Source organism: Oncorhynchus mykiss, chromosome 24 (genome assembly GCF_013265735.2).
Source record: "Oncorhynchus mykiss isolate Arlee chromosome 24, USDA_OmykA_1.1, whole genome shotgun sequence".
Classification (NCBI taxonomy): domain Eukaryota; kingdom Metazoa; phylum Chordata; class Actinopteri; order Salmoniformes; family Salmonidae; genus Oncorhynchus; species Oncorhynchus mykiss.
The window spans coordinates 45,342,069-45,363,812 of record NC_048588.1 but is presented as its reverse complement, the minus strand read 5'-3'; the positions used below and the strand labels follow the sequence as shown (position 1 = coordinate 45,363,812).

Below are 21,744 nucleotides of genomic sequence, written 5' to 3'. Positions count from 1 at the left end.
AAGCATTTAGTTAGATATTACTGCACTGTTGGAGCTAGAAACACAAGCATTTAGTTAGATATTACTGCACTGCTGGAGCTAGAAACACAAGCATTTAGTTAGATACTACTGTACTGTTGGAGCTAGAAACAGAAGCCTTTAGTTAGATACTACTGCACTGTTGGAGCTAGGAACACAAGCATTTAGTTAGATATTACTGTTGGAGCTAGGAACACAAGCATTTAGTTAGATATTACTGTTGGAGCTAGAAACACAAGCATTTAGTTAGATATTACTGTTGGAGCTAGAAACACAAGCATTTAGTTAGATATTACTGTTGGAGCTAGAAACACAAGCATTTAGTTAGATATTACTGCGCTGTTGGAGCTATAAACACAAGCATTTAGTTAGATACTACTGTACTGTTGGAGCTAGAAACACAAGCATTTAGTTAGATATTACTGCGCTGTTGGAGCTATAAACACAAGCATTTAGTTAGATACTACTGCACTGTTGGAGCTAGAAACACAAGCATTTAGTTAGATACTACTGTTGGAGCTAGAAACACAAGCATTTAGTTAGATATTACTGTTTTAGCTAGAAACACAAGCATTTAGTTAGATACTACTGCACTGTTGGAGCTAGAAACACAAGCATTTAGTTAGATACTACTGTTGGAGCTAGAAACACAAGCATTTAGTTAGATATTACTGTTGGAGCTAGAAACACAAACATTTAGTTAGATATTACTGTTTTAGCTAGAAACACAAGCATTTAGTTAGATACTACTGCACTGTTGGAGCTAGAAACACAAGCATTTAGTTAGATACTACTGTTGGAGCTAGAAACACAAGCATTTAGTTAGATATTACTGTTGGAGCTAGAAACACAAACATTTAGTTAGATATTACTGTTTTAGCTAGAAACACAAGCATTTAGTTAGATACTACTGTACTGTTGGAGCTAGGAACACAAGCATTTAGTTAGATATTACTGCACTGTTGGACTAGAAACACAAGCATTTAGTTAGATATTACTGCACTGTTGAAGTTAGGAACACAAGCATTTAGTTAGATATTACTGTTGGAGCTAGAAACACAAGCATTTAGTTAGATATTACTGTTGGAGCTAGGAACACAAGCATTTAGTTAGATACTACTGCACTGTTGGAGCTAGGAACACAAGCATTTAGTTAGATATTACTGCACTGTTGGAGCTAGGAACACAAGCATTTAGTTAGATACTACTGCACTGTTGGAGCTAGGAACACAAGCATTTAGTTAGCTATTACTGCACTGTTGGAGCTAGAAACACAAGCATTTAGTTAGATACTACTGCACTGTTGGAGCTAGAAACACAAGCATTTAGTTAGATATTACTGTTGGAGCTAGGAACACAAGCATTTAGTTAGATATTACTGTTGGAGCTAGGAACACAAGCATTTAGTTAGATACTACTGCACTGTTGGAGCTAGGAACACAAGCATTTAGTTAGATATTACTGCACTGCTGGAGCTAGAAACACAAGCATTTAGTTAGATACTACTGTACTGTTGGAGCTAGAAACACAAGCATTTAGTTATATATTACTGTACTGTTGGAGCTAGAAACACAAGCATTTAGTTAGATATTACTGTTGGAGCTAGGAACACAATCATTTAGTTAGATATTACTGTTGGAGTTAGGAACACAATCATTTAGTTAGATATTACTGTTGGAGTTAGGAACACAATCATTTAGTTAGATATTACTGTTGGAGTTAGGAACACAATCATTTAGTTAGATATTACTGTTGGAGCTAGAAGCACAAGCATTTAGTTAGATATTACTGTTGGTGCTAGGAACACAAGCATTTAGCTAGATATTATTGCACTGTTGGAGCTAGGAACACAAGCATTTAGTTAGATACTACTGCACTGTTGGAGCTAGGAACACAAGCATTTAGTTAGATATTACTGCAATGTTGGAGCTAGGAACACAAGCATTTAGTTGGATATTACTGCACTGTTGGAGCTAGGAACACAAGCATTTAGTTAGATACTACTATACTGTTGGAGCTAGGAACACAATCATTTATTTAGATACTACTGTACTGTTGGAGCTAGAAACACAATCATTTAGTTAGATATTACTATACTGTTGGAGCTAGGAACACAATCATTTAGTTAGATATTACTATACTGTTGGAGCTAGGAACACAATCATTTATTTAGAGACTACTGTACTGTTGGAGCTAGAAACACAATCATTTAGTTAGATACTACTGTACTGTTGGAGCTAGGAACACAAGCATTTAGTTAGATATTAATGCACTGTTGGAGCTATAAACACAAGCATTTAGTTAGATATTACTGTTGGAGCTATAAACACAAGCATTTAGTTAGATATTACTGTTGGAGCTAGGAACACAAGCATTTAGTTAGATATTACTGTTGGAGCTAGAAACACAAGCATTTAGTTAGATATTACTGTTGGAACTATGAACACAAGCATTTAGTTAGATATTATTGCACTGTTGGAGCTAGGAACACAAGCATTTAGTAAGATATTACTGCACTGTTGGAGCTAGGAACACAAGCATTTAGTTAGACATTACTGCGCTGTTGGAGCTAGGAACACAAGCATTTAGTTAGATATTACTGCACTGTTGGAGCTAGGAACACAAGCATTTCGCTAGATATTACTGCTCTGTTGGAGCTAGGAACACAAACAATTAGTTAGATATTACTGTACTGTTGGAGCTAGAAACACAAGCATTTCGCTAGACCCGCAAAACACCAGTCTCAACATCAACAGTAAAGAGGTGACTCCGGGATGCTGGCCTTCTAGGCAGAGGAGCAAAGAAAAAGCCGTATCTCAGACTGGCCAATAAAAAGTATTAAAAAAAAAAGTATTTTTATTGGCCAATCTGAGATATGCAAAAGATGGGCAAAAGAACACAGACGCTAGACAGTAGAACTCTGCCTAGAAGGTCAGCATCCCGGAGTCACCTCTTCACTGTTTACGTTGCGACTAGTGTTTTGCGGGTACTATTTCATGAAGCTGCCAGTTGAGGACTTGTGAGACGTCTGGTTCTCAAACTAGACACTAATGTACTGGCCCTCTTGCTCAGTTGTGCACCTCCCACTCTTTCTATTCTGGTTAGAGCCAGTTTGCATTGTTTTGTGAAGGAAGTAGTACACAGCGTTGTACAAGATCTTCAGTTTCTTGCCAATTTCTCACATGGAATAGCCTTCATTTCTGAGAACAAGAATAGACTGAAGAGTTTCAGAAGAAAGGTCTTTGTTTCTGGCCATTTTGAGCCTGTAATCTAACCCACAAATGCTGATGCTCCAGATACTCAACTAGTCTAAAGAAGGCCAGTTGTATTGCTTCTTTAATCAGGACAACAGTTTTCAGCTATGCTAACATAATTGCAAAAAAGGGTTTTCTAATAATCAGATAGTCCTTTAAAATGATAAACTTGGATTAGCTAACACAACGTGCCATTGGAACACAGGAGTGATGGTTGCTGATAATGGGCCTCTGTACGCCTATGTAGATATTCCATAAAAAAATCTGCCATTTCCAGCTACAATAGTCATTTACAACATTAACAATGTCTACACTGAAATTCTGACCAATATTATGCTTTTCTTTCAAAAACAAGGGCATTTCTATGTGACCCTAAACTTTAGAATGTTTGTGTAAATGGGGATAGGAATAACATGTAAAAAAATATATATATATTTCACCTTTATTTAACCAGGTAGTCTTGTTAAGAACAAGTTCTCATTTGCAACTGCAACCTGGCCAAGATAAAGCAAAGCAGTTTGACACATACAACAACACAGAGTTACACATGGAATAAACAAACATACAGTCAATAATACAGTAGAAAAAGTCTATATACAGCATGTGCAAATGAGGTAAGATAAGGGAGTTAAGGCAATAAATAGGCTGTGGTGGCGAAGTAATTACAATATAGCAATTAAACACTGGAATGGTACATGTGCAGAAGATGAATATGCAAGTAGAGATACTGGGGTGCAAAGGAGCAAAATAAATAAATACAGTATGGGAATGAGGTAGTTGGATGGGCTGTTTACAGGTGCAGTGATCTGTAAGCTGCTCTGACAGCTGGTGCTTAAAGTTAGTGAGGTAGATGTGAGTCTCCAGCTTCAGATATTTTTGCAGTTTGTTCCAGTCATTAGCAGCAGAGAACTGGAAGGAAAGGCGACCAAAGGAGGAGTTGGCTTTGGGGGTGACCAGTGAGATATACCTGCAGGAGCGCGTGCTAGGAGTGGGTGCTGCTATGGTGACCAGTGAGCTGAGATAAGGCGGAGCTTTACCTAGCAGAGACGTGTAGATGACCTGGAGCCAGTGGGTTTGGCGACGAGTATGAAGAGAGGGCCAACCAACGAGAGTGTACAGTTCGCAATGGTGGGTAGTATATGGGGCTTTGGTGACAAAACGGATGGCACTGTGATAGACTGCATCCATTTTGTTGAGTAGGGTGTTGGAGGCTATTTTATAGATGACATCGCCAAAGTTGAGGATCGGTAAGATGGTCAGTTTTACGAGGGTATGTTTGGCAGCATGAGTGAAGGATGCTTTGTTGCGATATAGAAAGCCTATTCTAGATTTAATTTTGGATTGGAGATGCTTAATGTGAGTCTGGAAGGAGAGTTTACAGTCTAACCAGACACCTAGGTATTTGTATTTGCAAGACAATGATAGGTTGCTTTAACTTTTATTTACCATGTAGAAGTGTAAAACGTGTCAAACCTCCTGCGTTAGTTTAAAGGTGCAGAAATCGCTGCACCATATCCTGGTTGATTAAATTATAATAGTTAATCATAACATCAGTTTATGTGACAAAACAAGCAAGTATAGTGTAGAGAATCATTGTTCCGTCTAAACTGCTGTGAAATATATTTTACATTTAACACAAATATTGTATTTTCAGGTGTTAAAATCTGATTTACAAAACTGAAAGTAAAAGATGCAAAAACAACACTTAAGAACGGAAAGCATAGAAACAGAGCACATAGAACAGACATACTGCTTCTTAGACTGGCTTTCAATGAAAATGACAGATCTATAACTCACATGTCTATGTGAATTTGGTCGGGTCACCCAGAAAGTTGCATATTGCAAATAAATAACAATAGAAATGTGACAATTCTTTCAAAGCTTCCTGTTGGTTGTTTTGTTATGTGTATTGTTGTGATGTACTTTGTTAGAGCCTTCCAGAGAGGGCCCAAGCCATAAACAAAGGACCTTTAAATGGATCGGAAAGAAAGAGAGAACTAGAGAATAGCAGCAGGGTATTGGGTCGTAGCTCAGACAGAGCCTTTGTCCAGCAGGTGAAGCCTTTGTAAATGTGGAACACATGTTGTTGAGGTCTGGGACTGACCTTCCCACCCGCCCTGTGTGTGTGTGTGTGTGTGTGTGTGTGTGTGCGCGTGCGCGCGCGCGTGCGTGCGTGCGTGTGTGTGTGTATGTGCGTGTGTGCGCGCGCGCGCGTGTGCGTCTACAGACATGGCCCTGTAAGAAGAGACCAGCACCCTTCATCTGAATCAGCCAACAAATACCAACAATGCTGTAATTATCAATGGCTTCACTATGTGGCCTCCCCAACCCAGCCAGTCAGTCAGTCCCCTATCCCCTCACTAGACCAGCCAGTCAGTCAGTCCCCTATCCCCTCAATAGACCAGCCAGTCAGTCAGTCCCCTATCCCCTCACTAGACCAGCCAGTCAGTTAGTCCCCTATCCCCTCACTAGACCAGCCAGTCAGTCAGTCCCCTATCCCCTCACTAGACCAGCCAGTCAGTCAGTCCCCTATCCCCTCACTAGACCAGCCAGTCAGTCAGTCCCCTATCCCCTCACTAGACCAGCCAGTCAGTCAGTCCCCTATCCCCTCCCCAACGCAGCCAGTCAGTCAGTCCCCTATCCCCTCACTAGACCAGCCAGTCAGTCAGTCCCCTATCCCCTCCCCAACCCAGCCAGTCAGTCAGTCCCTTATCCCCTCACTAGACCTGCCAGTCAGTCAGTCCCCTATCCCCTCCCCAACCCAGCCAGTCAGTCAGTCCCCTATCCCCTCCACAACCCAGCCAGTCAGTCAGTCCCCTATCCCCTCACTAGACCAGCCAGTCAGTCAGTCCCCTATCCCCTCACTAGACCAGCCAGTCAGACAGTCCACTATCCCCTCCCCAACCCAGCCAGTCAGTCAGTCAGTCCCCTATCCCCTCACTAGACCAGTCAGTCAGTCCCCTATCCCCTCCCCAACCCAGTCAGTCAGTCAGTCCCCTATCCCCTCACTAGACCAGCCAGTCAGTCAGTCCCCTATCCCCTCACTAGACCAGCCAGTCAGTCAGTTCCCTATCCCCTCACTAGACCAGCCAGTCAGTCAGTCCCCTATCCCCTCACTAGACCAGCCAGTCAGTCAGTCCCCTATCCCCAACCCAGCCAGTCAGTCAGTACCCTATCCCCTCACTAGACCAGCCAGTCAGTCAGTCCCCTAACCCCTCACTAGACCAGCCAGTCAGTCAGTCCACTATCCCCTCACTAGACCAGTCAGTCAGTCAGTCCCCTATCCCCTCCCCAACCCAGCCAGTCAGTCAGTCCCCTATCCCCTCACTAGATCAGCCAGTCAGTCAGTCCCCTATCTCCTCACTAGACCAGCCAGTCAGTCAGTTCCCTATCCCCTCACTAGACCAGCCAGTCAGTCAGTCCCCTATCCCCTCACTAGACCAGCCAGTCAGTCAGTCCCCTATCCCCTCACTAGAACAGCCAGTCAGTCAGTCCCCTATCCCCTCCCCAACCCAGCCAGTCAGTCAGTCCCCTATCCCCTCACTAGACCAGCCAGTTAGTCAGTCCCCTATCCCCTCACTAGACCAGCCAGTCAGTCAGTCCCCTATCCCCTCCCCAACCCAAATTAAATTTACGTCATTTAGCAGACGCTGTTCAAGAGCACATCGGCAGATTTTTCAATTAGTCGGCTTGGGGATTTAAACCAGTGACCTTTCGGGTACTGGCCCAACGCTCTTAACCGCTAGGCTACCTGCCAACGACACTGATGTGTCTTGACATAGAGATCCGTCATTTACATAAGGACACTGATTGGTTCAAGGCAGGCGCTATAGTAATCAACCGAAATGTGTTAATCCATATCTCAATTGGTCCAATTGGTCTGCGTAATTCCTGGGGGACGACATGTTTACTGTTGCCTCGTTTCCCGCTGTAAGAGGTATGATATGGCTGGTTGAATTTACACTATTTAGAGTTGTGATTATCTGTTTGAGTTTTAGAGTAAATGAACCAGTATGTTGTAGTTCAGATACACAGGACGGGAGGAGCAGGCAGGAAGGGAGGAGCAGGCAGGAAGGGAGGAGAAGACAGGAATGGAGGAGAAGACAGGAAGGGAGGAGCAGACAGGAAAGGGAGGAGCAGGCAGGAAGGAAGGAGCAGGCAGGAATTGAGCAGCAGACAGGAAGGGAGCAGCAGGCAGGAAGGGAGGAGCAGGCAGGAAGGGAGGAGAAGACAGGAAGGGAAGAGCAGACAGGAAGGGAGGAGCAGACAGGAAGGAAGGAGCAGGCAGGAAGGGAGGAGAAGACAGGAAGGGAGGAGCAGGCAGGAAGGAAGGAGCAGACAGGAAGGGAGCAGCAGGCAGGAAGGGAGGAGCAGGCAGGAAGGGAGGAGTAGGCAGGAAGGGAGTAGAAGGGAGGAACAGGCAGGAAGGGAGGAGAGGGCAGGAAGGAAGGAGCAGGCAGGAAGGTAGTAGAAGGTAGTAGAAGGCAGGAAGGGAGAAGCAGGCAGGAAGGGAGGAGCAGGCAGGAAGGGAGGAGCAGGCAGGAAGGGAGTAGAAGGCAGGAAGAGAGTAGAGGCAGGAAGGGAGGAGCAGGCAGGAAGGGAGGAGAAGGCAGGAAGGGAGGAGCAGGAAGGAAGGGAGGAACAGACAGGAAGGGAGTAGAAGGCAGGAAGAAAGGAACAGGCAGGAAGGGAGGAGCAGGCAGGAAGGGAGGAGAGGGCAGAAAGGAAGGAGCAGGCAGGAAGGAAGTAGAAGGTAGTAGAAGGCAGGAAGGGAGGAGCAGACAGGAAGGGAGGAGCAGGCAGGAAGGGAGGAGCAGGCAGGAAGAGAGGAGCAGGGAGCTCTATTGTGATCCTGTCTCTACTCTATAAAAGCTCAGACACACCTGTAGGATTGTCAAATGTTTGCCTGCCAACAGTACTTTGCACCTCTGAACAGTGTCGGCATTCAACCAATCTTTTTTGTGTTCACACAGCAAAGACCTTGAAGTAGTCAGCCTTGTTAAAATACTCCAAACAAGATGGTGAAAGTAGCATTGATTGGCAGTGTTGACCATGTGTGTTGCTTAGTCATGCTATTTTAAAGAAGGCCTTAGTTGATACTAGCCAGATGGCTACAGCTAGATAACTACCTAGCAAGATGACGAAGAAACAATTTAATTCACTTTCTATAATCCCATACTGCCAGTGCCAGACCATAGACAAATGTTTAGCTAGCTAGCTAACATTACCATATTCACCAGCTAGCACAGCATCCTAGCTAGCTAAGTATGGTGCTCGCCAACTAACACAGGAAGCTGTTTCATGGAAACTAATCCATTGTGATTTAATTATGTCAATACTAGCTACAGTGGTTAGCTAGCTTGGAGGAAGTATTTAGTGTTGTGTGCATTGCATCTCTGTACTTAGCTAGCTACCATCCCATAGCCTACATTGAATATGAATTGTGACTGGCTCATGACATTTAGCCAAAGACAGTACAGTTTGAGGGGTACGTTCAGTTCGCTTTCATGTTTGCTATGTTCCCCAAAACGTTCTTGTGTGTTCTTGAACAGGGGGTCTGTTTGCTACCGTTTGTTGTGGCGAGGTGTGACTTGATGCAATGAGTGACGTATTTAAAGGGATTGGCCATGCTGACAGCGTTCCCCAACCCACAACCCAACTCCTCCCAGTTTTTCAACTGGTCATTCATTCCAGAATAAAATAAAGTACTGAACGCATCCCTGATCTAACGGTTGTCTCGCGCTGTTCAATCAAAGGCACTCCTTTGATAAGAAGTTGTTTTTGACGAAAACGTGTCAGTTTGTCATCTTCAAGAGGTTGGATTACTAAGATGTTCAACTAGATAACGACTCCAATCTATAGTCGATTGTATTTAACAACTAAGGAAGACCTTTTCCCTTCTCTCATTGACTCCTCAAACCTCGGCCTGGTCCGCCTGGTCCGCTTGGTCCGCCTGGTCTGCTTGGTCCGCCTGGTCCGCTTGGTCCGCCTGGTCCGCTTGGTCCGCTTGGTCCGCCTGGTCCGCTTGGTCCGCCTGGTCCGCCTGGTCCGCTTGGTCCGCCTGGGCCGCCTTGTTCGCTTGGTCCGCCTGGTCCGCTTGGTCCGCCTGGTCCGCCTGGTCCGCTTGGTCCGCTTGATCCGCTTGGTCCGCCTGGTCCGCCTGGTCCGCTTGGTCCGCCTGGTCCGCCTGGTCCGCTTGGTCCGCTTGGTCCGCCTGGTCCGCTTGGTCCGCTTGGTCTGCTTGGTCCGCCTGGTCCACTTGGTCTGCTTGGTCCACTTGGTCCGCTAGGTCCGCCTGGTCTGCTTGGTCCGCTTGGCCTGCTTGGTACGCCTGGTCCGCTTTGACGCGTTCCTAGAAGTCTGGTGATGTTGCGCCTCTGGGCTTAGAAACTCTGTGATTTAACCTTGGATTAGTGGAGAAAATGCCCTCTTTTTCCTTTTTGTTGTCACTCCTGTTGGTTCCCCACGTCGGGGTTCATGCTCTCTGATTGGCTCAAAGTTAAGTTGTTGGCTACCAGGATCGAAAACGATGTCCCGGGTGAAGACATATTGGTCGCGGGTGGCAGGTTTTTGGGCTACTATTAAATTGCACCACGGCCCACGTAAAAATAGAGATATTTAACTGTAACCTGCTGCTGCTGACTATCAGACAGTGAACAGCTTGTTACTGAGTGAGTGAGTGTGAGACTCATGTTTACCAGTTGTAGGTAGACTATTTAGATTGGTTATTGTGGAGATTCCTGTTTACCAGCAGGCTATTTAGATTGGTCACTATGGGGACTCCTGTTACCAGTAGACTATTTAGATTGGTCATCATGGAGACACCCTGTTTACCAGTAGACTATTTAGATTCGTCACTATGGAGACTGCTGTTTACCAGTAGACTATTTAGATTGGTCATCATGGAGACTCCTGTTTACCAGTACACTATTTAGATTGGTCATCATGGAGACTCCTGTTTACCAGTAGACTATTTAGATTCGTCAGTATGGAGACTACTGTTTACCAGTAGACTATTTAGATTGGTCACTATGGAGACTCCTGTTTACCAGTAGACTATTTAGATTGGTCACTATGGAGACTCCTGTTTACCAGTATACTATATAGATTGGTTATTATGGAGACTGCTGTTTACCAGTAGACTATTTAGATTGGTCACTATGGAGACTCCTGTTTACCAGTAGACTATTTAGATTGGTCATCATGGAGACTCCTGTTTACCAGTATACTATTTAGATTGGTCACTATGGAGACTCCTGTTTACCAGTAGACTATTTAGATTGGTCACTATGGAGACTCCTGTTTACCAGTATACTATTTAGATTGGTCATCATGGAGACTGCTGTTTACCAGTAGACTATTTAGATTGGTTATTATGGAGACACCTGTTTACCAGTAGACTATTTAGATTGGTCACTATGGAGACTCCTGTTTACCAGTAGACTATTTAGATTGGTCATCATGGAGACTCCTGTTTACCAGTAGACTATTTAGATTGGTTATTATGGAGACTCCTGTTTACCAGTAGACTATTTAGATTGGTCATCATGGAGACTGCTGTTTACCAGTAGACTATTTAGATTGGTCATCATGGAGACTGCTGTTTACCAGTAGACTATTTAGATTGGTCATCATGGAGACTGCTGTTTACCAGTAGACTATTTAGATTGGTCATCATGGAGACTCCTGTTTACCAGTAGACTATTTAGATTGGTTATTATGGAGACTGCTGTTTACCAGTAGACTATTTAGATTGGTCACTATGGAGACACCTGTTTACCAGTAGACTATTTAGATTGGTTATTATGGAGACTCCTGTTTACCAGTAGACTATTTAGATTGGTCACTATGGAGACTCCTGTTTACCAGTAGACTATTTAGGTTAGTCACTATGGAGACTACTGTTTACCAGTAGACTATTTAGATTGGTCACTATGGAGACTCCTGTTTACCAGTAGACTATTTAGATTGGTTATTATGGAGACTCCTGTTTACCAGTAGACTATTTAGATTGGTCACTATGGAGACTCCTGTTTACCAGTATACTATATAGATTGGTTATTATGGAGACTGCTGTTTACCAGTAGACTATTTAGATTGGTCACTATGGAGACTCCTGTTTACCAGTAGACTATTTAGATTGGTCATCATGGAGACTCCTGTTTACCAGTATACTATTTAGATTGGTCACTATGGAGACAACTGTTTACCAGTAGACTATTTAGATTGGTCACTATGGAGACAACTGTTTACCAGTAGACTATTTAGATTGGTCACTATGGAGACTCCTGTTTACCAGTAGACTATTTAGATTGGTCACTATGGAGACACATGTTTACCAGTAGACTATTTAGATTGGTCACTATGGAGACACATGTTTACCAGTAGACTATTTAGATTGGTTATTATGGAGACTGCTGTTTACCAGTAGACTATTTAGATTGGTCACTATGGAGACTGCTGATTACCAGTAGACTATTTAGATTGGTCACTATGGAGACTGCTGTTTACCAGTAGACTATTTAGATTGGTCACTATGGAGACCCCTGTTTACCAGTAGACTATTTAGATTGGTTATTGTGGAGACTCCTGTTTACCAGTAGACTATTTAGATTGGTTATTATGGAGACTCCTGTTTACCAGTAGACTATTTAGATTGGTTATTATGGAGACTCCTGTTTACCAGTATACTATATAGATTGGTTATTATGGAGACTGCTGTTTACCAGTAGACTATTTAGATTGGTCACTATGGAGACTCCTGTTTACCAGTAGACTATTTAGATTGGTCACTATGGAGACTCCTGTTTACCAGTAGACTATTTAGATTGGTCACTATGGAGACTACTGTTTACCAGTAGACTATTTAGATTGGTCACTATGGAGACACATGTTTACCAGTAGACTATTTAGATTGTTTACCAGTTGTAGGTAGATGTCACGTTCTGACCTTAGTTCCTTGGATTTATCTTTGTTTTAGTATGGTCAGGACGTGATTTGGGTGGGTTGTCTATGTTCCCTTTTCTATGTTGTGTTTTGCGTTTGGCCTGGTATGGTTCTCAATCAGAGGCAGGTGTCGTTAGTTGTCTCTGATTGAGAATCATACTTAGGTAGCCTTTTCCCACTTGTGTTTCGTGGGTGTTTATTTTCTGTGTCTGTTTGTTCCACATGGAACTGTTTGGTGGGTGGTTATTTTCTGTGTCTGTGTTCCACATGGAACTGTTTGGTGGGTGGTTATTTTCTGTGTCTGTGTTCCACATGGAACTGTTTGGTGGGTGGTTATTTTCTGTGTCTGTTTGTTCCACATGGAACTGTTTGGTGGGTGGTTATTTTCTGTGTCTGTGTTCCACATGGAACTGTTTGGTGGTTGGTTATTTTCTGTGTCTGTGTTCCACATGGAACTGTTTGGTGGGTGGTTATTTTCTGTGTCTGTGTTCCACATGGAACTGTTTGGTGGGTGGTTATTTTCTGTGTCTGTGTTCCACATGGAACTGTTTCGTTTGGTTATTTTCTGTGTCTGTGTTCCACATGGAACTGTTTGGTGGTTGGTTATTTTCTGTGTCTGTGTGTTCCACATGGAACTGTTTGGTGGGTGGTTATTTTCTGTGTCTGTGTTCCACATGGAACTGTTTCGTTTGGTTATTTTCTGTGTCTGTGTTCCACATGGAACTGTTTGGTGGTTGGTTATTTTCTGTGTCTGTGTTCCACATGGAACTGTTTGGTGGGTGGTTATTTTCTGTGTCTGTGTTCCACATGGAACTGTTTGGTGGTTGGTTATTTTCTGTGTCTGTGTTCCACATTGAACTGTTTGGTGGGTGGTTATTTTCTGTGTCTGTGTTCCACATGGAACTGTTTGGTGGTTGGTTATTTTCTGTGTCTGTGTTCCACATTGAACTGTTTGGTGGGTGGTTATTTTCTGTGTCTGTGTTCCACATGGAACTGTTTCGTTTGGTTATTTTCTGTGTCTGTGTGTTCCACATGGAACTGTTTGGTGGGTTATTTTCTGTGTCTGTGTTCCACATGGAACTGTTTCGTTTGGTTATTTTCTGTGTCTGTGTTCCACATTGAACTGTTTGGTGGTTGGTTATTTTCTGTGTCTGTGTGTTCCACATTGAACTGTTTGGTGGGTGGTTATTTTCTGTGTCTGTGTTCCACATGGAACTGTTTCGTTTGGTTATTTTCTGTGTCTGTGTGTTCCACATGGAACTGTTTGGTGGGTTATTTTCTGTGTCTGTGTTCCACATGGAACTGTTTCGTTTGGTTATTTTCTGTGTCTGTGTGTTCCACATGGAACTGTTTGGTGGTTGGTTATTTGCTGTGTCTGTGTGTTCCACATGGAACTGTTTCGTTTGGTTATTTCACGTGTCCTTTATTGTTTTGTTTCAGTGTTGTTTTAATAAAGAGCATGAACACGTACCACGCTGCACATTCGTCCTCCGATCCTTACCACTTTTCCTCGTCAGAGGAAGACAGCCGTTACAGTAGACTATTTGGATTGGTCTTTACGGGAGACTCCTGTTTACCATAAAACATATTAACTGATATAACGGCTACAAAGCATTGGAAAATGACTTTAGGCGCACTAGAGCTCTTTAGATAAATTATCTCAGAGGTGGTTTAAAGTCAACTACATTCAAATGTCGACTTTTCTTATGGATAACCGCATCAAGTGTTTTTTACTCAGTTGGAGCCCTGCGAGAGTAGAAATTTGAAATGGAAGTTACAGAACTCCCTCGCGTGCTTCTGTTATGGGAAAATGTCCACAATTAAAAGGACATTAAATGTGGAGAATCATAGCCAACAGATGCTAATGTAGCCTATCACAGGCTATTAATTTATATACCATTCTAGGCTACAGCAGCGTAACATTTTATACAGTACAATAAATATGTTGAAATGACGATATAGCTGGCAAACAGATTTAATACATAGCATTTGACTGCGTTTTTAGTTGTGGCCTCATGTTACTATGCCCTTGTTAATGGCCATGTTTAGTTCATGTCAAGGCTCAGGATAAGACCCAGATGCAGACTGTATTACAGAAGCAGGGGGCAGGCAAACGACAGGTTGAGATTCTCTGTCCAATTTTCATCACTCAAACTCTCCTGTCAAATGTATCTATAGCACATACAAAATGTATTTACAATTCTAAACTGTGTGGTTTGAGCCCTGAATGCTGATTGGTAGAACGTCATGGTATATCAGACTGTGTACCATGGGAATGACAAAAACATGACTTTTTACTATTGTAATTACATTGCTAGCCAGTTTATAATAGCAATAAGGCACCTCAGGGGTTTGTGGTATATGGCCAATATACCACGGCTAAGGGCTGTGTTTAAAGAGCAGCCCTTAGCCGTGGTATTTTGATATATACCACACCTCCTCTGGACTTATTGTTTAGTCATAGAAGTCAAAACAAGTTAAATCCATTGATCTGGAGAGTTTAATAAGGGCCATTTATCTTTTATCTTGTGACATATTCTTAAACATACAATAATTATTATTTGGAAGGAAAACCATATTTAGCTTCTTAGCCTACGTCGTTAAAAATGACGTCGATATTCCTTCTTAATTCGCTCGATAAAGTTATGGAAAAAGTGCCTCTTGGATAAATGTGTCAACTCCTCTCTTGGATAAATGTGTCAACTCCTCTCTTGGATAAATGTGTCAACTCCTCTCTTGGATAAATGTGTCAACTCCTCTCTTGGATAAATGTGTCAACTCCTCTCGCCGAGATTGTTTTTTTGGGGGATAGTTTTCAGGCCTTGGTTCAGTTCAGTTTGTGGGGTTCCCTCCCTAAAGGGAAGCTCTATACAGTATAATGTGTCGTCCAGTGATATGGACCGTCATTTACAGAGATGGCGTCTGGACAATATACTTTTCAGCTTCAAATCAGCTTCCCAGTTTTCTCTTTCTCCTAAAATAATTTGTGGGCCCTGTAGAAGAATCAGCACATATTTTATGCTCTTAATAACTCTACTCTTCTTGCAGTTTTTGATTCCATTTTCCATGAACGTTTTTAAAAAGTTTCATGACAGTTGTTCATTTCGTTCAGTGATGGACTCTTCTCTTCTCTCTGTGCAGCCACCTGGACCAGTCGACCACCTGGCTGGACCCTCGTAAGGCCCTCCTACAGATGAACCAGGCCCCTCCCACCAGCCCTGTACCAGTCCAGCAGCAGAACATCATGAGCCCAGCTAGTGGTCAGGACACATACACACACATACACACACATACACACACACACACACACACACACACATACACACATACACACACACATACATACATACACACACACATACACACACACATACATACACACACACACACGCACACAGTTGTGTATGTTGCACTGACAACATAGGGGGTTCTTTTGGAGCATTCAATGGCTTAAATCAAATCAAATCAAATCAAATTTATTTTATATAGCCCTTCGTACATCAGCTGATATCTCAAAGTGCTGTTCAGAAACCTAGCCTAAAACCCCAAACAGCAAGCAATGCAGGTGTAGAAGCACGGTGGCTAGGAAAAACTCCCTAGAAAGGCCAAAACCTAGGAAGAAACCTAGAGAGGAACCAGGCTATGTGGGGTGGCCAGTCCTCTACTGGCTGTGCCGGGTGGAGATTATAACAGAACATGGCCAAGATGTTCAAATGTTCATAAATGACCAGCATGGTCAAATAATAATAATCACAGGCAGAACAGTTGAAACTGGAGCAGCAGCACGGCAAGGTGGACAGCAAGGAGTCATCATGCCAGGTAGTCCTGAGGCATGGTCCTAGGGCTCAGGTCCTCCGAGAGAGCGAGAAAGAGACAATTAGAGAGAGCATACTTAAATTCACACAGGACACCGGATAGGACAGGAGAAGTACTCCAGATATAACAAACTGACCCTAGCCCCCCGACACATTAACTACTGCAGCATAAATACTGGAGGCTGAGACAGGAGGGGTCAGGAGACACTGTGGCCCCATCCGATGACACCCCCGGACAGGGCCAAACAGGAAGGATATAACCCCACCCACTTTGCCAAACCACAGCCCCCACACCACTAGAGGGATATCTTCAACCACCAACTTACCATCCTGAGACAAGGCCGAGTATAGCCCACAAAGATCTCCGCCACGGCACAACCCAAGGGGGGGCGCCAACCCAGACAGGAAGATCACATCAGTGACTCAACCCACTCAAGTGACGCACCCCTCCTAGGGACGGTATGAAAGAGCCCTAGTAAGCCAGTGACTCAGCCCCTGTAATAGGGTTAGAGGCAGAGAATCCCAGTGGAAAGAGGGGAACCGGCCAGGCAGAGACAGCAAGGGCGGTTCGTTGCTCCAGAGCCTTTCCGTTCACCTTCACACTCCTGGGCCAGACTATACTTAATCATATGACCCACTGAAGAGATGAGTCTTCAGTAAAGACTTAAAGGTTGAGACCGAGTATGTGTCTCTCACAAGGGTAGGCAGACCATTCCATAAAAATTGAGCTCTAGAGGAGAAAGCCTTGCCTCCAGCTGTTTGCTTAGAAATTCTAGGGACAGTAAGGAGGCCTGCGTCTTGTGACCGTAGCGAACATGTAGGTATGTACGGCAGGACCAAATCGGAAAGAGAGGTAGAAGAAAGCCCATGTAATGCTTTGTATGTTAGCAGTAAAACCTTGAAATCAGCCCTTTCCTTAACAGGAAGCCAGTGTAGGGAGGCTAGCACTGGAGTAATATGATCAATTTATTTGGTTCTAGTCAGGATTCTAGCAGCCGTATTTAGCACTAACTGAAGTTTATTTAGTGCTTTATCCGGGTAGCCGGAAAGTAGAGCATTGCAGTAGTCTAACCTAGAAGTAACAAAAGCATGGATTCATTTTTCTGCGTAACTTTTGGACAGAAAGTTTCTGATTTTTGCAATGTTTGGGGCTTCACCATGTTTCATTGAAATGTACAGATGTGTGTCATCCGCATAGCAGTGAAAGTTAACATTATGTTTTCGAATGACATCCCCAAGAGGTAAAATATATAGTGAAAACAATAGTGGTCCTAAAACAGAACTTTGAGGAACACTGGAATTTACAGTTGATTTGTCAGAGGACAAACCATTCACAGAGACAAATTGATATCTTTCCGACAGATAAGATCTAAACCAGGCCAGAACTTGTCCGTGTAGACCAATTTGGGTTTCCAATCTCTCCAGAAGAATGTGTTGATCAGTGGTATCAAAAGCAGCACTAAGGTCTTGGAACACGAGGACAGATGCAGAGCCTCGGTCTGACGCCATTAAAAGGCCATTTACCACCTTCACAAGTGCAGTCTCAGTGCTATGATGGGGTCTAAAACCAGACTGAAGCATTTCGTATACATTGTTTGTCTTCAGAAAGGCAGTGAATTGCTGCGCAACAGCTTTTTCTAAAAATGTTGAGAGGAATGGAAGATTCGATAAAGGCTGATAGTTTTTTATATTTTCTGGGTCAAGGTTTGGCTTTTTCAAGAGAGGCTTTATTACTGCCACTTTTAGTGAGTTTGGTACACATCCGGTGGATAGAGAGCCGTTTATTTTGTTCAACATAGGAGGGCCAAGCACAGGAAGCAGCTCTTTCAGTAATTTAGTTGGAATAGGTTCCTGTATGCAGCTTGAAGGTTTAGAGGCCATGATTATTTTCATCAATGTGTCAAATGATATAGTACTAAGTCACTTGAGTGTCTCCCTAGGTCCTGGCAGAGTTGTGCAGACTCAGGACAACTGAGCTTTGGAGGAATACTCAGATTTAAAGAGGAGTCCGTAATTTGCTTTCTAATGATCATTATCTTTCCTCAAAGAAGTTCATGAATTTATTACTGCTGAAGTGAAAGCCATCCTCTCTTGGAGAATGCTGCTTTTTAGTTAGCTTAGCGAAAGTATCAAAAATAAATTTCGGATTGTTCTTATTATCCTCAATTAAGTTGTAAAAATAGGATGATCGAGCAGCAGTGAGGGCTCTTTGAAACTGCACGGTACTGTCTTTCCAAGCTAGTCGGAAGACTTCCAGTTTGGTGTGGCGCCATTTCCGTTCCAATTTTCTGGAAGCTTGCTTCAGAGCTCGGGTATTTTCTGTATACCAGGGAGCTAGTTTCTTATGAGAAATGGTTTTAGGGGTGCAACTGCATCTAGGGTATTGCACAAGGTTTAATTGAGTTCCTCAGTTAGGTGGTTAACTTATTTTTGTCCTCTGACGTCCTTGGGTAGGCAGAGGGAGTCTGGAAGGACATCAAGGAATCTTTGTGTTGTCTGTGAATTTATAGCACAACTTTTGATGCTCCTTGGTTGGGTTCTGAGCAGATTATTTGTTGCGATTGCGAACGTAATAAAATGGTGGTCCGATAGTCCAGGATTATGAGGAAAAACATTCACAAGATTCACAACATTTATTCCATGGGACAAAACTAGGTCCAGAGTATGACTGTGACAGTGAGTAGGTCCAGAGAAATGTTGGACAAAACCCACTGAGTCGATGATGGCTCCGAAAGCCTTTTGGAGTGGGTCTGTGGACTTTTCCATGTGAATATTAAAGTCACCAAAACTTAGAATATGATCCGCTATGACTACAAGGTCCGATAGGAATTCAGGGAACTCAATGAGGAACGCTGTATATGGCCCAGGAGGCCTGTAAACAGTAGCTATCAAAAGACAAACATTTTGTTTTCTTTTTTGTAAATTGAAATTTGCTATCATAAATGTTAGCAGCACCTCCGCCTTTGCGGGATGCGCGGGGGATATGGTCACTAGTGTAGCCAGGAGGTGAGGCCTCATTTAACACAGTAAATTCATCAGCCTTAAGCCATGTTTCAGTCAGGCCAATAACATCAAGATTATGATCAGTGATTAGTTCATTGACTATAACTGCCTTGGAAGTGAGGGATCTAACATTAAGTAGCCCTATTTTGAGATGTGAGGTATCATGATCTCTTTCAATAATGACAGGAATGGAGGAGGTCTTTATTCTAGTGAGATTGCTAAGGCGAACACCGCCATGTTTAGTTTTGCCCAACCTAGGTTGAGGCACAGACACAGTCTCAATGGGGATAGCTGAGCTGACTACACTGACTGTGCTAGTGGCAGACACCACTAAGCTGGCAGGATGGCTAACAGCCTGCTGCCTGGCCTGCACCGTATCTCATTTTGGAGCCAGAGGAGTTAGAGCCCTGTCTATGTTGGTAGATAAGATGAGAGCACCCCTCCAGCTAGGATGGAGTCCGTCACTCCTCAACAGGCCAGGCTTGGTCCTGTTTGTGGGTGAGTCCCAGAAATAGGGCCAATTATCTACAAATTCTATCTTTTGGGAGGGGCAGAAAACAGTTTTCAACCAGCGATTGAGTTGTGAGACTGCTGTAGAGCTCCTCACTCCCCCTAACTGAGAGGGGGCCAGAGACAATTACTCGATGCCAACACATCTTTCTAGCTGATTTACACGCTGAAGCTATGTTGCACTTGGTGACCTCTGACTGTTTCATCTTAACATGACTCTAGTCAGTGAGCTGTCTCAGTTGGTGTCCTAGTGGAATTTGCGCTAGGTGGGTTGAGAGAGGTAGAATGAGACTATTTCTAGGTGGGGTTAGAGAGAGGTAGAACTAGACTATTCCTATTTGGGGTTAGAGAGAGGTAGAACTAGACTATTCCTATTTGGGGTTAGAGAGAGGTAGAACTAGACTATTCATAGGTGGAGTTAGAGAGAGGTAGAACTAGACTATTCCTAGGTGGGGTTAGAGAGAGGTGGAACTCGACTATTCATAGGTGGGGTTAGAGAGAGGTAGAACTAGACTATTCATAGGTGGGTTGAGAGAGGTAGAATGAGACTATTTCTAGGTGGGTTAAGAGAGAGGTAGAATGAGACTATTCCTAGGTGGGGTTAGAAAGAGGTATAACTAGACTTCCTAGGTGGGGTTAGAGAGAGGTAGAACTAGACTATTCATAGGTGGGGTTAGAGAGAGGTAGAACTAGACTATTCCTATTTGGGGTTAGAGAGAGGTAGAAATAGACTATTCCTGGGTGGGGTTAGAGAGAGGTAGAACTAGACTATTCCTATTTGGGGTTAGAGAGAGGTAGAACTAGACTATTCCTATTTGGGGTTAGAGAGAGGTAGAACTAGACTATTCCTAGGTGGGGTTAGAGAGATGTAGAACTAGACTATTCCTAGGTGGGGTTAGAGAGAGGTAGAACTAGACTATTCATAGGTGGGGTTAGAGAGAGGTAGAACTAGACTATTCCTAGGTGGGATTAGAGAGAGGTAGAACAAGACTATTCCTATTTGGGGTTAGAGAGAGATAGAACTAGACTATTCCTAGGTGGGGTTAGAGAGAGGTAGAAATAGACTATTCCTATTTGGGGTTAGACAGAGGTAGAACTAGACTATTCCTATTTGGGGTTAGAGAGAGGTAGAACTAGACTATTCCTATTTGGGGTTAGAGAGAGGTAGAACTAGACTATTCATAGGTGGGGTTAGAGAGAGGTAGAACTAGACTATTCCTAGGTGGGGTTAGAGAGAGGTAGAACTAGACTATTCATAGGTGGGGTTAGAGAGAGGTAGAACTAGACTATTCATAGGTGGGGTTAGAGAGAGGTAGAACTAGACTATTCCTAGGTGGGGTTAGAGAGAGGTAGAACTAGACTATTCATAGGTGGGGTTAGAGAGAGGTAGAACTAGACTATTCATAGGTGGGGTTAGAGAGAAGTAGAACTAGACTATTCATAGGTGGGGTTAGAGAGAGGTAGAACTAGACTATTCCTAGGTGGGGTTAGAGAGAGGTAGAACTAGACTATTCATAGGTGGGGTTAGAGAGAGGTAGAACTAGACTATTCATAGGTGGGGTTAGAGAGAGGTAGAACTAGACTATTCATAGGTGGGGTTAGAGAGAGGTAGAACTAGACTATTCATAAGTGGGGTTAGAGAGAGGTAGAACTAGACTATTCATAGGTGGGGTTAGAGAGAGGTAGAACTAGACTATTCATAGGTGGGGTTAGAGAGAGGTAGAACTAGACTATTCTTAGTTGGGGTTAGAAAGAGGTAGAACACGACTAACCCTCTCCAACATGTTTGATGGGAGTCCATTGATTGGCAGTTCTGTCTACCAACCAGACCTATTGTCTATACTACTGAACAGGTTATGCTGCTTGTTTTGTTTGTAGACACATTTCTTGACTGTTTATTAAAGTAAATGTATCTAGTAAATCAATATGATAAGCACTTTCAGAGCTTTAACGTTTCAACAGTGGTTTCTTTGTTCATTTAATATACAGTACCAGTCAAAAGTTTGGACACACTTACTTACTCATTCAAGGCTTTTTCATTATTTTTACTATTTTCTACATTGTAGAATAATAGTGAAGACATCAGGACTATGAAATAACACACATGGAATCATGTAGTGACCAAGAAAGTGTTAAACAAATATATTTTAGATTTTACATTCTTAAAAGTAGCTGGCCTTTGCCTTGATGACAGGTTT

The 21,744-nt window shown here is 43.2% G+C and overlaps 1 protein-coding gene across 2 annotated transcripts in view; it reads left to right on the top strand.

The window, feature by feature from the left end:
* Positions 1-21,744, top strand: part of LOC110503298 (Yes1 associated transcriptional regulator) — a 69,039-nt gene that overhangs the window by 6,540 nt on the left and 40,755 nt on the right. For both annotated transcript variants that reach the window (XR_005039359.1, XM_036961713.1), the window contains exon 3: positions 15,360-15,478. Coding sequence is in view for 1 of the 2 variants with exons in the window: in XM_036961713.1 (XP_036817608.1) it covers positions 15,360-15,478 (119 nt within the window). In the remaining variant the exon portion in view is untranslated. The remainder of the gene's footprint in view (positions 1-15,359; positions 15,479-21,744) is intronic.